The sequence below is a fragment of the Amblyraja radiata genome, chromosome 32 (genome assembly GCF_010909765.2).
Source record: "Amblyraja radiata isolate CabotCenter1 chromosome 32, sAmbRad1.1.pri, whole genome shotgun sequence".
In the NCBI taxonomy this organism is placed as follows: domain Eukaryota; kingdom Metazoa; phylum Chordata; class Chondrichthyes; order Rajiformes; family Rajidae; genus Amblyraja; species Amblyraja radiata.
The window spans coordinates 21,849,744-21,866,671 of NC_045987.1; the positions used below are offsets into that span (position 1 = coordinate 21,849,744).

Consider the following 16,928-nt stretch of genomic DNA (forward strand, 5'->3'; position numbering starts at 1 on the left):
GTAGTTAGATTATTTAAAAGTGATATGATCAGGAATTTCTTCGTACAGAGGGTAGTAAAACTCTGGAATTCCATGCCGTAAGAGGTTATGGAGCCCATATCAATGTAGTTTTTAAAGAGAATATATTATTGAAAGATTAGGAAATTAAGGGGTTATGGGAGACTGGGAAAAAAACATAAATTGGAGCCAGGAAAGATCTGACATAATAATAGTGGATGGCTGGACTGGTTTCAGTAATTAGATGGCCTACTCCTGCTACTATTCCTTTGCATGTAAGATCTTGAATTGTGTGCAAGATCTTGGATTGATCTCAAATTAATTTCCAAATATCTTCACTTTGCTTAATTCGGAACTATAAAATGAGATTTGTCATTAGTTGAGAAGATTTGAATTTTCTATAATTCAGTGTAGCTTTTTTTTTTAAACTTTACAATGAAACTTCAATAATCCACTATCGAGATATTTGGAAAATATCTATAGAATATTCGAAAATGATCACCAATGCCTCCACGACTTCTAGAGCCACCTTCTTGAGTACCCCGGGATGCAGACCATGAGGCCCTGGGGATATATCAGCCTTCGGTCCCATCAGTCTACCCAACACCATTTCCCGACTAATGTGAATTTCCTTCAGTTCCTCTATCACCATAGATCCTCTATCCCCGAGTACTTCTGGGAGATTGTTTGTGTCTTCCTTAGTGAAGATAGAACCAAAGTACCTGTTCAACTCTTCTGCCATTCCCTTGTTCCGCATACTAAATTCACCTGTTTGTCTTCAAGGGATTCAAAGGACATTCAAAGAACTAATCTTTTCAAATACCTAAAAAAAATTTCGATCCTCCTTTATATTCTTGGCTAGCTTACCTTCGTACTTCATATTTTCTCCCCGTTTTGCCTCTTTAGTTACCTTCTGTTGTTCTTTAAAAGCTTCCCAATCCTCTGGCTTCCCACTAATCTTTGCTATGCCTTTTCTTTCAGCTTCTAACGTCCTTGACTTCCCTTGTCAGCCTCTTTCTCCCCCTAGAATCTTTCTTCCTATTTGGAATGAAAAGATACTGCATCTTCTGGATTATTCCCAGAAATTCCTGCCATTGCAGTTCCTGCTCATTGCTCATCCCTGCTAGGGCCCCTTTTCAGTCAACTTTGGCCAACTCCTCTGACCTCATTGGTCAGATGCAATACCATACATCCCATCTCACCTTTTCCCTCTCAAATTGCAGTTTAAAAACTTATGTTGTGTTCCATTATCAAATCCAGTTCATTACATAGCACTAAACCCAGAATTGCCTTTTCCCTGGTAGGTTCCACTAGAAGCTGATGTAAGAATCCATCTTGGAGGCACTTTACAAATTTCCTTTCTTGGGGTCCAGTACCAACCTGATTTTTCCCAGTCTACCTGCATATTGAAATCTCCCATGACCATTGTAGGCTTGCCTTTTTTACATGCCAATTAAAAAAAAGGATGAACAGGATTTAGGATCATTCCTGCTGGTAGACAAAACTGCTGGAGAAACTCAGCGGGTGAGGCAGCATCTATGGAGCGAAGGAAATAGGCAACGTTTCGGGCCGAAACACTTCTTCAGTCTGAAGAAGGGTCTCGATCCGAAACGTCGCCTATTTCCTTTTCTCCACGGATGCCGCCTCACCCGCTGAGATCCTCCAGCATTTTTGTCTACCAGGATTTAGGATGAGATGTTTTCACCAGTGGCCTAAATAAACTCCAAAGAGATAATAACATAGTAACAAGAGAAAAAAAAAACTGCAGATGCTGGTTTAAATCGAAAGTAGACAAAATGCTGGAGTAACTCCGCGGGACAGGCAGCATCTCTGGAGAAAAGGAATTCCACAGAAGAGTTGAGGCCAGCACAGATCAGTCATGGTTATATTGAATGGCTGGCCAAGGCTGATGGTCTACTATAATTTCCTCATGTTCCGTGCATTGCGGATGAAGCTCGGTCCGGAATGTGTTGTCTTGTTGTTGGGGTTTTTTTTTTTTTAAACCTTAACGGAAGAAAGCGTTATCCGGGAAGCATTAAGAAAGCGTGTTGTTACTTTGCCCAAGCCCGGTTAAATACCGTGAGCACCAAAGACTGGGGATGGGGTTGGGGTGGTTACTTACTCCCTGCGGGTTGTCGCCGGACTCGGCTCCAGCAGCACAACGTGGCGCTGACTTCCCGCCGACCGTTAACGGTCGCCAACCACCGTTGCCGTGGCGACGATGGACGAGCTCGAGCCGCCTGGGCCTGGCGACGCCGCCCCATCGCCCGCCTCGGCCAGCCCAACGGCCGCAGCTCCCCGGGAAAATCGGATGGAAAAGTGCGCCGATCCTAATCAGAGACACCGATTCTGCCCGGCAATTCGCCTCAATCCCGTTAAGAAGGTAGACCCGAGCTAGCTCGGGGTCAATCTGTGTATTTACAGACTGTATTTTTAAAATGTCTGCTTTAAAGGCTTTGCACAGATTTCTTTCGCCAGGAGCGACCTCCTGAGCACATCCAGCATTTTTGTTTCTTCTCAGATTTTCAACAGTCTTTTGCTTTTCACCATAACAGTCATAATCCTGTAGCTTCTTGTGGGAGCTTGCTGTGCACAGATTGGATGCCCCTTTCCCTCTTAATGTTGGGTTACTGGACCAGCAGCAAGTGGACATTGACCCGAAATCAAAAGTTCAAACCCTATCATGCCAGCTGGGCAATTTAAAATTCAAATAATTTCATCTGAAACAAAAATAAATCCAATCAATCACATAAATGTATTCTGAGAGATGTCGAAATAAGAAACTTCAAATGCTGGTTTACAAAAAAAAAGACAAAGTGCTGGAATAACTCGGGTCAGGCAGCATCTCTAGAGAACATGGCTAGGTGAAGTTTCAGCTCAGGACCCTTCTGGATCCGGTTCCTACCCTCAACGTTAAAGAAAAGCAAGGTAGCAAGCCTTAATGACATCCACCATCATGAAGTCCGTTTAGAAGCTGGTCATGGCACCCATTAATTCCAGCCTCCCAGAATATTTTATTTCACTGCGATTTACCAAGCACCCCAACAGATCCACAGCAGATGCCACCTTTACTCATCACTGTGCTCGATACTCATCACTGGAACATTAAGATATTTATGTCAGATAGCAAGATATCTACAACAGCCTCCTATTTATTAACCATAATCCCCACAAATTTCATCTCCAAACTCCTGGATTTCCGAGTCAGCATTCTCCCCCTCCCACCCTCCTTCGCTCTGCCAATGGATCAGGTTTTCCTGACCCATTAAACATAAGTGATAGACAACAAAACATCCTCCACAATAATTCTCAACACAACTGTGCAGCAAGGATGCATTCACAACCTCTTACATACTCCCTATACTCTCATGACTGTACAAAATCATGAGGGGAATGGATGGGGTAGACGCACAGAGTCTCTTTCCCCAGAGTTGGGGAAATCGAGGACCAGAGGACATTGGTTCAAGGTGAAGGGGAAAAGATTTAATGGGAATCAGAGGGGTAACTTTTTCCACACAACGGGTGGCGGGTGTATGGAACACGCTGCCAGAGGAGGGTAGTTGAGGCTGGGACTATCCCATCGTTTAAGAAGCAGTTGGACAGGTACATGGATAGGGCAGGTCTGGAGGGATGTGGGCTAAGCGCAGGCAAGTGAATGAATACGTTTATTGTCATTGCACAATACTGTGCAACGAAATTCCATTACATCTCCTCCGGTTAAAAAAAAATACAAACACGACAACCATTAACACATATGTACACTTATTAGTAAAAAATAAATAGGTATTTTAAAAGAATTTAAAAGAATTTGGCGGCATTTCTTGGAATTACATTTTGCTTCCCCAGCATTCTCTGTTGGAATTTAGCTCTTTTATCGCACATGGGTAGAAACTATTTTTTAGTCTACTGGTGCGAGCCTTCAGAGTCCTGAATCGCCTCCCAGAGGGTAGCAGAGTAAAAAGGTGGTTGGCAGGGTGGGAGGTGTCCTGCTTGATATTTGTGGCCCGGCGCAAGCATCGGGCCCTATATATGTCATCCAAGGAGGGCAGTTGGGCGTTTGTAATGTTCTGCGCAGTTTTTATAATTCCCTGCAACGCCCTCCTCTCAGCCACAGTGGGAGTAGTGCAGCTGGGACATTGTTGGCCAGTGTGGGCAAGTTGGGCCGAAGGCCTGTTTATGACTCTATGTACGGTTAAATTCTGCTATGTCAATCTACAAGTTTGCAGATGACACCACTGCGGTGGGCTCAAACAATGACGAGACAGGATGCAGTCAAGAGATAAACAGCTTAGAGACATGGTGTCAAGACAACAATCTCACTTTCAGTGTCAGCAGGACAGAGGAGCTAATAACTGACCAAGTGAGATGGTATACACTCCCCAATCATCATCAATGGTGCCAAAGTGGAGATGGACAAAGGCTTCAAGTTCCTGGGCATAAATATCAGCAACAATTTGTCCTGGACCAACCACATTGAAGCCATAACCAAGAAAACATACTAAATTCCTCCAGAAGATTAAGGAAGTTCACCACATCTCTGACAACTCTCATCAACTTCCATAGATTGACTGACTAATTTGTAACACCAGAAGTAACTTTCATAAATCCATGCTCACTTAGACCAATCATATTTTCTACTCTGGATCTTATAATAGATTCCAGCAATTTCCCCAACTATTATTATTTCCTTCTCTTTGAAAATTCTCAAATGCTGATTGGGTTCTTTCAAGCCATCAATTTATTTATTGCATTTTTTTGTAATATAGTAATTTATTTTACTTTGGAGTCCTGCTATTTTTTTTTTTCCAGTGTATAGCACCCGATTAAGTTTTAATCAGCAGTGCAGACCGTGATGTTGATTATGTTGCTAAATTAATAAATGTCTTTTTTTTAAAATATAGAATCAGATGCATTCTTCTGTAAATTGTTCACGTGCCTTGGAACTGCTTAGGCCAACAGTCTTTAAAGTTGCCATCAAGAAAAAATATGAAATTGGACCAACTGACCAATACTTGTCTATCACTAGTTCACACAAATCTCCTGAATCCTCTCAACTGCGTAGAGGTAAAGTAGCATGGTAAGTTGTCAATGCTTTTTAATGTTATGATAAATTGGTAGGAGTAGCACCCTGTAAATATTTTGGCTCCATGGATGGTAAATACATTTGTTTTTCTTCCTATAATTGGACATTTAAACTTAGTTGGTCTGTAGTTCTTCTGAAAACTGAACAATTGATATTATCCTGGTTAATTTATGAAAGTGGAACAAATCCATCACTGAATGAAGTTAGTCATGGTCAAAGAGTGATACAGTGTGGAAACAGGCCCTTTGGCCCAACTCGGGGTCAATTAACAACGCTAATTATTAACACCAACTTTAACTCATGTATTCAATTTTAAGAGACTACATTAGGGCAATGCAGAAGAAACTTAAATAAATGTTTGGGTTAATGGGTAAAAAAAATCTTCAGATACCTTTTAGAGATAGATCAACCATGATTGAATGGTGGAGTAAAATATGGGCCAAATGGCTTAATTCTGTTCCTGTCACTTATGACCTTAGGACGACCTCTGTCATTTTTTAAAAGTGGCCTTTTGTCAGTTTTCTCCCGGATGGATAAGCTACGAGTAATTAGCATTCACCATCCTTCTTTAGGTGGCACCAACATTGTTTCTGCCACCTGGATACCCTTGCACTCTTCATTATCACAGACATTCCCTTTGTTCACTTCACCCTCTTCTCTGCAACTTAAAACATGTTTGCTCACTTTTCCCCTGAGAATATTATCTTGAAACTTGAAGTATTTTTCTGTTTCTATAAATGCTGCCTGACCTGTGAAGTATTTACGGCATTGTGTTTTTTTTTTTTTATTGAAGATCACTGTACCATTTTCTTACTTCATTGCATGCTATGGCTACGTTTTATCTTTCAGTGGTACTTGTACAAAGGCACTCAAAACCCCCGAATGCCAACACCTTTCAATTTCTCACCATTTAAGACTTTAATTTTTTTTTAATGTATCAATATGAATGCCGTCACATCTTTCCACATTCTGTCCCCCGCCATTTCCTTGCCCATTTAGTTAACCTTGCCTAGAGGCCTGTGCCCACACCTCCATCCGGTTTTGTATTATCAGCAAACGTAGACAAATTATACTTGATTCCTTCTTTCAAATCATTGACTGTGCGCAGGTAGGGTTCTAGGTCTAGTAACTGCAGCTTCTTCCAAATTGTATCTTCCCGAGACTCTTGAGGATTTGATTAAAACTAACTTTGTGGCAGCACCTGGTGGCAAGCCAGGGGCACAACGAACCCTTGGCTCTGGAGGGCGGCGTCTCATTGTGGGAAGCACTAGTCATGGGGTTGGTACCCGAGTTGGTATTTAAGGCTGGGCAACACCCGTGACCTTGGTGGAGTAGGGAGCTGTATTGGAGAGAATAAACATGTCTCGTGCACACAACTTGTGTCAGCTTTGTTTTTTGGCTGGACTCCCGCGAGTCCCCGCTACAACTTTATAATAAAAACCCTGAATAATTGCTATTTTTCATGCTCCCATTGCTTCATCTGATACAAATGATTTATATCCATGCTATACTCGGGGGATAGCATTTTGCCATGGTAAAGGATGTTCCTCTTGGAAGCAGTAAATTCTTTGGCACGACACTGTATTATATTCCATCATATCTAATTAGGTATTACTAATAATTTACATTAGAGTTTCCATTCATTGTAACTGAAATGAATAAATGATGGATAACAGCAGTCAATAATGAATCAAAGAACATAAAAAATACTATTCTTCTCAGGGGAACTACTGTCGGAGGGAGTCAGGATTCAGTCTCTGTATTAAATATAGAATGGAGTGGTTTATAGAAATTAAACTAAAAAAATAGCAATAGGGTTATATCATACAACTTCCAATACCATTTTTAAAAATGGCATTCGTTGCATCATGTAAGCCTCTAATATAACCCCAAGGGTTATCTATGATGGCAATAAATATGCTGGTATTGAAATACAAGAATAAAATCATAGAAAATGTACCTGTTTATTTGAACAAGGACCAATACAACTGCACCAGTAAAAGGACACATTCAGCCCAGGCCTAAACCAGACAGTCGAAGATGTTCCTTCAGATCAACCGAGCCAAAAAGCAATGCACCAGCTGAGAACAGAATGCCCCAAATTACAGGTAATACGACTAATGTAACTTTGTTTAATTTTTCATGTTATATGAATGATTGATTATCATCTAAAGAGAATTATGATTTAAATTAGATTTTTATTAAATACTAGACAAAGTGGGACCCATTGGGTCCCCGTCATACAGGAGACCTGGTCCCCCAACGCAACCCGTTCCCCCATCGCAACTCGTTCCCCAAACGCAATATTCGACCACTCACCCATATCCCCCACGGGAGGCCTCGTCCCCCAATACAATATTCCACCACTCACCCGTTCCCCCAAAGCAATATTCCACCACTCACCCATAGCCTCCAACTTTGCGGGGGCGGCTCATTTCCCCTTATTCACCCTCCCTCATTTTAAACTTTTTTTTTTTTTTAATCCAATTGCACTTGCTAGGGCTGCCAGGACTCAGTGTCCTGGGATTGCAACATTGTAGCAGGCTGGGTTACAATCCCATTGTGACGTCATAGCTGTAACTGCCAATGCAGATGGAAGAAATTTTTCTCAAAGTGGGATGTTGTAAAGATAAAAATGTGAATAACTTGTAAAATATAACATAAATCTGAACAAAACTTGATACACTACGCCACAGGACAATGGTGAGTAGTGTACAACGGTTGAACTACGGTTCAGCCTATGTGCATTTCCCTGACAGCAAATATTGAATACAGATTTATCCTCCTTATTTTGTTCTCTATCTCTCAATTTCCAAATACAGCATATGGAATAAAGTGTGACCTTCTGCAAAAAACAAGCAGCAGAGGATCTTTATGCCAAAGCCCCACATTAATAAGGAATGAATCAGCACTTGGAGGCGGAGGAATTGTTCAGAATTTAGACAACGAACTAGAAATGCTTATTCAGCAGATTATCGATGATCAGGATCTTATAAGTATGTATAATCATTCAAAGATTTCTTGAAGTAAACCAATATATGTATCTAAATTTAAAGGTGAGTGAAAACACAACAAATTTCATTTATTGGTCCTGAACATATGAGCTGATAGGTTTCCCATAATCAACTTCTGTATATTTTTCTGTGACATTTGCAATAGTGAATATCATTAATTATCAATAACTAGTGTCTTATTGGGCCTTAGCTTGATATTCCAACCACTGCAATGTAATTTAACAACAAAAATACCAGTTTCAGAACTAGAAACTTCAAACATATATCTGGTCTAGATTTCAACATTTATTTCTGCACACTTTAAGCTGACACTTTAAGTCTTGGGCATAGGAAACACCATTCCTTTCTTTTTCTTAAATACAATATTGAATCTAGGTATTCTTGATAACTTGGTGAATTTGTAAAGAGACTACAGTCATATAGATTAAGAATATCCTCATTTGTCAACACAACTATATCAAGTACCCCATGTTAGAGAATGAAAGACAGTCAACATTTAAACTTTGATATCTTACAGGAAATATGGGACAATTGTTATTACTACACAATCACATACTATTTGAGAAATGATGATCCGAGTGCAACAAGCATCTTCAGAATCTTACCCCAGTTATGGAAAATGTGTCCAATCTGACCAAACGTATACCAATCAATCAATTATCAGCAGAGGTTTAATGCCTTTTTTAATCAAATTTCAGACAGTGTCAGCTCATCAGATTTATCTTGTTCTTTAATCAAAAGTTCATTCAAATCAGAACAATAAATTATTTGATTTCAAGATGTGGTTTTACATTATGTAAATGTTGAGACAATACAGAAAATATAGAATCAATTCCACTCGAGGTTCAAGAGTTCTGAACCCTTTGTAAATTTCTTGTGAGGAAAAAGTTCAACATGTCAGTTCAACAACCTCAGTTCCTATCTTTATTTGATGAACAGTGATACCCAGCTGGAAAGTAAATATGGGCTTGGGCTTAATCTTGTTATTTCTCACAATTAAATAGCATGTTAACATTAGCAATTAGACTCAGATATAAAGAATAGGCCCAAGAGCAAGATAATCAGCAGACTGCCAACACTTATAACACCATGTCGTACAAGATGTGCCTCATGAGAGGGACACATTAAGTAAATGACTGAAAAATTGGAAAACTTAAGACATGTGAAACATTGTAGACCAAACTTTAAGGATGACATATTGGTCTTGGAGGATATGCTGTCCAATTATCAGAATCAATCCATGGTTAAAGAATCGAATAATAAAAGCAAATTACATCAACTTACATTGTGAGGTTGTAAGTTTCCAAAATTGTGAAATGCTATAATTCAAATTTACCATAAAATTTAATAAAGAGAACCTTTCCATTTTTATGGGGCATTCTACTATTAGGGGACAGTCTTCAAAGTAGCACTTCATTCAGCGGTAAAATCAAGGCACAAGGAACTGCAGATGCTGGAAGCTTGCGTAGAAGACTAAATGTTGGAATAACTGAACAGGACAGGCAGCATCAGTGAACGACATGGATAAGTGACGTTTCGAGTCCGAAGAAGGGTTCCAACCTGAAACGGTGCATACGAATGTCCTCCACAGATGCTACCTGACTCAATGAGTTACTCCCGCACTATGTGTTCCGAGAGAAATCATGAAACAATTTGACACACAGAAAATAATGAAAATATGAAACTATCCTGCCATCAAGATTTCAGATGCGGAGTCAAATGAAAATGTCAAGACTGAAATCAATAGAAATTTATCTAAAAAAAAAATCGGAAGGACAATGGATCAAAAACAGTAATATGCATAGGGTAAGAAATCGGCAATGATTCCTGGAATTCTGGAAAAGGCTCGAGTGAACAATCATTTAAGTTCCTGCTGCAACCACAGTTTCCTAGTCGAAAAAATGTCCTGCCAGATTGACTATCTTGAACTTTTGAAATGTGAGCAGGAGAGCCATGGATAGTCCAACATCAGCTTTCCATTAGAAAGACTAATGGGCAAAAATTCATGAATACTCCCTTCCCTGCACACACCAATTTTGAGCAGCAATGATACACGCACTACCACTAGAGTATCTAATATCTGATTTTCATTTTTAAAGGAAGAATTAATCAATATTGATATTTGGTTCAATTTCTAATAGGAAAATACAAACTAAGTACTAACCAGGATGCTGACGGCCATCTTTCAAGGAAAGAGGATATTGGGGTAGAGGCATCATGTGAAATAGATGTTTCATCTAGATTTCACGATTCAGAATTTCAGGAGACCAAAGTAAATGCTCGAGAAACACTTCATCTTTATCTGCCCAGCCTTGACATTCAAGAAGAGGAGGAATATCCAACAGCAAGGTAAACCCCATGTTATATTAAGCAAGTTTGGCCCACATCCCTTTAAACCATTTCAGTGCATCTGTGGTGGACAATGTAAAAATAATTTGTTGAGATGGACCAGATTTGAAATTTTTAAAAAAATCTCAGCCAGATAGTCTGGAATCAAAGTTGGCAGGTCAAACTGTACTGAACAATAGAAAGCCATTAAAGCAAAGGTGCCTTAGCTGCAGCCTGGGCTAATTCCCATGAATGGAGAAAGATGGGGATACTAATTCCAGAACTCTACGTGTGACCAAAGAGACAGAGGTAAGCAGAGCAGAAAAAGAACATATGATGGTTGCCAGATTGTTATCAGAACCAAGCTAATTATAAGTAAATAAGAATTAAGGAAGACAGAGAGCTTGAGAAACTTTGACAACAAACATTACAAGGAATCCAAATAAATTTGACAGGCATGAGAAAAATGTTTTGGAGGAAAGATGGGGGTCAGACCACAAAAAGAAAATTCCCTCCTGGTGGCAGAGGGTATCACCAAGGTACTGGGACAACACAGTGGCATGGCTGGTAGAGGTGGTGTATCACAGCACCAGAGACCTGGGTTCCATCCTGACTTCAGAGTCTGTGTGGAGTTAGAGTCATACAGCGTGCAAACAGGCCCCTTGGCCCAACTTGCCCATGCCGACCAACATGCCCCATATAAACTAGTCCCACCTGCATGATTTTGGTTCATATCTCTAAATTCACCGTATCCAAGTACCTGTCTAAATGTTGCAATAGTCCTTGCCTCAACTACCTCCTCCAGCAGCTTGTTCCATACACCCACCACCCAGACTTACTTACAGAGAATAGATGTAGTCTGGCCAGCTCATAAAAATAGTTAGGTAAGTGAATTATATGTCACATTTTCAGGTACTGTAAATGCCTCTTGGCTTATGGGTCCATCTTTCCTTCTCAAGGGAATAACTGATTGGTGAACAAATTATTTTTCAGACTTCAGTGGCATTAAAGCTAAGAGATTTGAATAGACTAAAACTTAATTGTAAGAATAGCAGCAAAATAGCACAAGTGCTAATATCACATGAAGTTTGTTTTTCTGGGAATAGATGCAGAGAGAAAAAAAAGGGAGGTGTTGGTGATGGAAACAAGGTACACGAGTTGATCTTTGTGTTTCCATTGATTGACACTGTGTGGGCAGAGGGAAAACATGAGAAGTGACCTTCACATTTTTAGATTTTCAACTAATTTAAAATTAATTTTAATAATTGAATTTAATTTATTATTTTCACTTTCCTTTGTTTAACGTATTGGTAACTTATTTTGTAATCACTTTTATTGTGCGTGTGCTTAGTGTTGCCTCTCTTTAATATTAATGATTTCTTCAGATTCCATTTCACCCCCATTTTTTAAATCATCTATCATATTTTATTATTGACTGGCACTTATTTTATTTCACCAGGACACACTTCTTGTGAACTTTACTCATTTAAAGTCTCAATACCTACTTCTGTTCTATCCCTTTGACAGTTAAAATATTTTGCAAATTTTCCTTCTCTGATTCAATTCTCATCAGCTCAAATCCTCCTATTTCTTCAATCTTTAACTTGTGTCTTTATCAATTCTTATTTAAAACTTACATTGTGGTCACCATTTGCTATATAGAGTCGTGGTTCTTGGGTCAGGATAATACAACAAGGAAACAGGTAATTGACCCAACTTGTCCACACCAGGCAAGATGTCTATGTGCCAGAGTACTATCTGTACTTGGAGCAGGCTATTAATCACTACAACCTCTAAATAAGCTATGAACTACATAGACTTGGGGTCATTGTATTATTATCATTTGTGTTTTCAAATAAAATCCCAGTGCTTTATTTGTTGCTCATTAGTGTTTACAGAGGTTATTATGGTGTTTGCCTATTTGTTGTGCTGCTGCAAGGAAGAATTTCATTGTTCCGTCTCAAATCATGATATTAAAACATTGACTCGACTCTCAACATTTCCTATTCATGTTTCATACATTTGTTGTTTTTATCTGCCGACTTTATTTTCACATCAGATCCATTAATGATTCCTCTCAGATTGGTTTAATATACGTGTAGTCTGAAATCCATTCAACTTCATTCCTTTAGCAAATACAAAGTGATTTGGCTCAAGCAACATCTGTGGAGAAAATGTACAGAAGACGTTTTTGATCAGGATCCTTTGTCAGACCTCCGATCCAAAATGTTATTTGTCTATGTCCTCCATTGATGTTGCCTGACCTGTTTAGTTCCCCCCTCACTTTGCTGTTTTGCTCAAGATCCCAACATTTACAGTTTCTCATGACCATGCATTTTCCTACTTTCCCCACCTTATCTAATGACTTATTTGAATGTGATGAATTTCTCCCAATTACTTTAACACATTTTCTGGAATCCCCATTTATTTATTTCTTCTTTTTGTCTATTATGTGTTCTGTGGTAAACCTTAATTGATGTTATCAATTCCTTTTCACCCTTTGTGTTAAGCTACAGCTGAGCAAATGGTTCATACCAAGTCAAAAGAAATTATGGATTCTCATCCCTCTCCAGATCCTCAAATTAAAATATTCAGGGACTGAAGGGTTGCACTATAAGAGAATAGGCCATTAAATCAGTATGGGATAGATCCCTAGGCAATGTTTCAAAGCAGTTATTCCCATTGCCCTGGCCAACACTTGTCTCTCAGTCAACATCATTAAAAAGTGATAATCAATATTCACTTGTTGTTTTTGAACGTTTACTGTATTGAAATTAACTGCTGCATTTTTCAAATTAACTGACTACGCTTCAGAAAATATTTCATAGTTAGTCTATACTTCTGGAATGAAGAAAACTATTATTTAAATCTGTATTTCTTTTAGGAATTCTGGTGCAGAATACTTATACCTCTATGTACAGCATTACCTTTTTCCTACAAGATAAAATATTAATGTTAAATTTGTGGTTGATTAATATTTGTGGTCAAATTTATTAAGGAGCTTGGAGAATAACATGTGTGGAGTTCTCCATGATCTCACTGAATGGCATTCAAGGTTCAAAATGCTACATGGTCTATTATTTTCCAAATATAACAATTAAATTCCCTCTTTTCCCCTAATTTATCCTTTATAAATTAATTATATGCTCCAACATTTGAGAGTCCTGTTCTTACAAAACTTTATTTAAGTGCAATTGGCTCTTAAAATCCTTCTACACAATGACCAAGTTATAAATAAATAAAATCTTGGCAAAAATTGCACTGAAAAATATGGAATTTCATCATTTAAATATCATATTACCAAATTATTCAGAATCATTCAGACAGTTAACAGTTTATATGACTGGGTGGGCCAACCAAAGCTGAACACACCCTGTACAAATCACAGACAATGGATATTGCAAACAAAAATACACTGCATTGTAGTCAGATGCAGAATTTCACAATTTGCATTCAGCCCCTTCCCAGACTCTGTGTAATCAATCATCATGACTGTGCACCTCCAATGGAGATCAGAAATTGAACTTAATTTGCCATGAAAGAATTTGCAAAATGTAGGTTACATAGACTTATGACATTTAAATGGAAATCCCTTTCAAAATGTCAGAAGAACACATTTGACAATGTATTATATCTTCATCTTTATAAGTTAGTGAATACAATCTGATAGTACCTGAACGAATGAGGAAAAAAAAAAATCTGACAATGTGTTTTGAAATATAATTATTCCAACCTGTCTCACAGGGAACCAGATGCCGGAGTTTCACAGACGTCAGAAGAATCAACTGAAGACATGAAAATTAAAGGAAAAGATAAAAATATTACTAAAATTCAAGAGTCAAACAGGATCAAACGTTCTGCTTGGGCATGTCAGCCTGGTGGTGAACTGAAAGGTCAAATGCAAAAGAGACCAAGTGAAAAGAAATATGCTCATCCTACTTCAGTTACTTGTTACTTTGGAGATACAAAAAAATATAGTGAGGCATTTCAAGATCGCCAAAATGGATTAGATGAAATACAACCAATAAAGCACAATAGCAGAAATGATGCAATGCTTGATTTAAAGATCTATGATTTGGAAGCAGAACCAGACGATGGTCATGCTCTCCAGGAGAACTCGCAAAACAATTCAAATCCCAGGTCCAAAGAGAATCCTACTCCTGTTACTGTTGTCGAGAATGACAGAGAGAGAACAAAGATACATATTCAACGCAATAATTTGGTATTCAATACGAAAGAATCTGCTGTTACTGCCTTGCCCATGACCAGACATCTGACCATTAGGCAAAACTACTAATTTCCCAGTTCACATCACCACTTAGCAGGCAGTAGTATTTGCCGACTTAACTTAGAGACATTTAAGTGTAAATTTAATAAAGGCATTTAATATTATGAGGATTTTTGATAATAAATAAAGTAGAAAATATTAATGTTGATGCAAGGATTGAAATAAGGACACCCATTTAAGACATTTACTAAAAAGAGCCAAATAGTAAAACAAAGTTTCTTCAAGATTGGAACTCATTGCTTGACAGGGAAATACACTCAATGATAAATTTCAAAAGGAAATTTAAAATATAGAGAAGAAGAAAAATTGCAAGCAGGAAAAAAAAAGCATGGGAGCAGAATTATTTGGTACACTCTTTCAATGAGCTGACACGGGTAAAATGAGGCACATAGTTTCAGTCAATACTGTATAATTTGCCATGTTGTGAAGATTTATTTTTAAAAGGTTTATTTTAAAGTTGGAATGGATGATGACATTCGAGGTGAAATATAATTTAGGTGGTGATGTCTTTTATTGATGTCACTATAGGAAGAATCAGCAAACTGATTACAAAGCATCCAAATATTTATAAACACATGGTAAAATCATGTATTGAGCAGTTTATGAAGTGTAGATCCACAAATGAAATACGAGAAACATCCTTGTTAGTTGCCATCTAGCTTAATATTTTGGAACACATGATCTAATGTTATCCTGAAACTTATTAAGAATTAAACCAGCACCAGTGGCAAATATTTACCAATAATCCTTAACTGGGATGTTAGCAGAAGAAACTTCAATAATATTTGTGGAAGATTTTTCCATTTTTGACACAATTAACTGTTTCTCTGAAAAACGTTTGTATTTAATTCTCATGTTTCGCCCCATCTTCAACCCCCAATTACAAATGCAGAGATGCTTAAGTTTTCACAAGCTATTATTTTCCAGTTCTTTAACTATACATAGAGCTTCTTGGGGCTATTGTTTGTTATGTTGCATTCTGCGCTTTTATTCCAGTATTGAAAGGTAGAAGAAATATTAATAGGTTGGTCATGTTAAGATTAATTTGTCAAAATGATTTGGTTATGCAGTAGTCAACACCAGAGCATAACAATATACATGTCTGAATCAGCTTTGAGAAAAAAAAAATGCAATAAGCATGGTGTCATTTCTTTTATTTGTTGGTGTCTTTACATGTATCCCATAAATATTTTTTCAATTACACTATTATTACAGTGATAAAGATCTAAACTATTGTCTAGTATTCATACAGATAATCTTCTACAACTTCTATGCATTTATTCAGGCACACACCCATGCAGAATAAATAACAATGGGCAGAATTGCATGAAAGAGACTTGCGTGATAACCGCAGAAAGAGATTGGTCCATTAAGCTTCCCAGCATACATTAGCCAGCTATTCTCTGGATAGTGTGTTCTCAATTACATGATGTCTGCACAAATGGATGCAAAAATTAAAGGAGGATATTAATATTTTGCCAACCTCTACTCTGCTGATTTCAAAAATGAAAACGCCCATTACTACATATTTCTGTTTAAGAAAACTGTATAATTCATTCAATGGACATTGCAAAACAGTACAGAAATGTGTATCTACCGGTTGAATTACAACTTTATTTTAAATGTATATTCATAATATGTAGTGTTGTTCTCAGAAAATCAATGGATGTGATTTGTTTTTTTGTAAACAGACAGCCGTTTAACTATGTATTGTGTATTCCACTATCATCCGTTTAATTTCACCGTTTTAATAGTTGACCAAAGCAACTGTTTAGCCAACTAATTTAGTCCGATGTTCTTCAGTCAGAATGCCCATTGAAATGGATGAAGTTCCATATGAGACTATTATTCTATAAGAAATATTCAATATTATTTACAACAATGTTTGTAGAATTTTAATGAAATAAGAAAATAATAAATGCTTTGATAGCAAGAAGATAGTTCTGGAGTGGTCTGATTAATAACGTGAACAGAGAAACAAAATAGGATTTATGGATAATAGACAATAGGTGCATTCAGCCCTTCAAGCCAGCACCACCATTCACTGTGATCATGGCTGATCATGCATGATTAGAATGTTTACAAGTGACATTAAACTAGGAAGCATCATAGATAGTGAAGATAGAATAGAATAGAATGCAATTTATTGTCATTCAATCCTAGGTTTGAACGAAATATCATTTCTACAGGTTTTTTTTTACATTACAAAATAATCCAA

General features: G+C 37.8%; 1 protein-coding gene across 2 annotated transcripts; it reads left to right on the forward strand.

Moving 5' to 3' along the window:
- The first annotated feature begins 2,142 nt into the window (after positions 1-2,142).
- On the forward strand, positions 2,143-14,920 carry LOC116990795. Of its 2 annotated transcripts, XM_033048764.1 has the most exons (6): positions 2,143-2,380; positions 4,899-5,074; positions 7,058-7,188; positions 7,903-8,076; positions 10,236-10,443; positions 14,167-14,920. In XM_033048764.1, exons 1-6 carry the CDS (start codon positions 2,219-2,221, stop codon positions 14,717-14,719), a joined length of 1,404 nt encoding a protein of 467 aa, XP_032904655.1. In that variant the 5' UTR covers positions 2,143-2,218; the 3' UTR covers positions 14,720-14,920. The 2 variants fall into 2 exon arrangements, with proteins under 2 accessions (XP_032904655.1, XP_032904656.1); XM_033048765.1 differs by lacking the exon at positions 7,903-8,076.
- Positions 14,921-16,928: the final 2,008 nt, after the last annotated feature.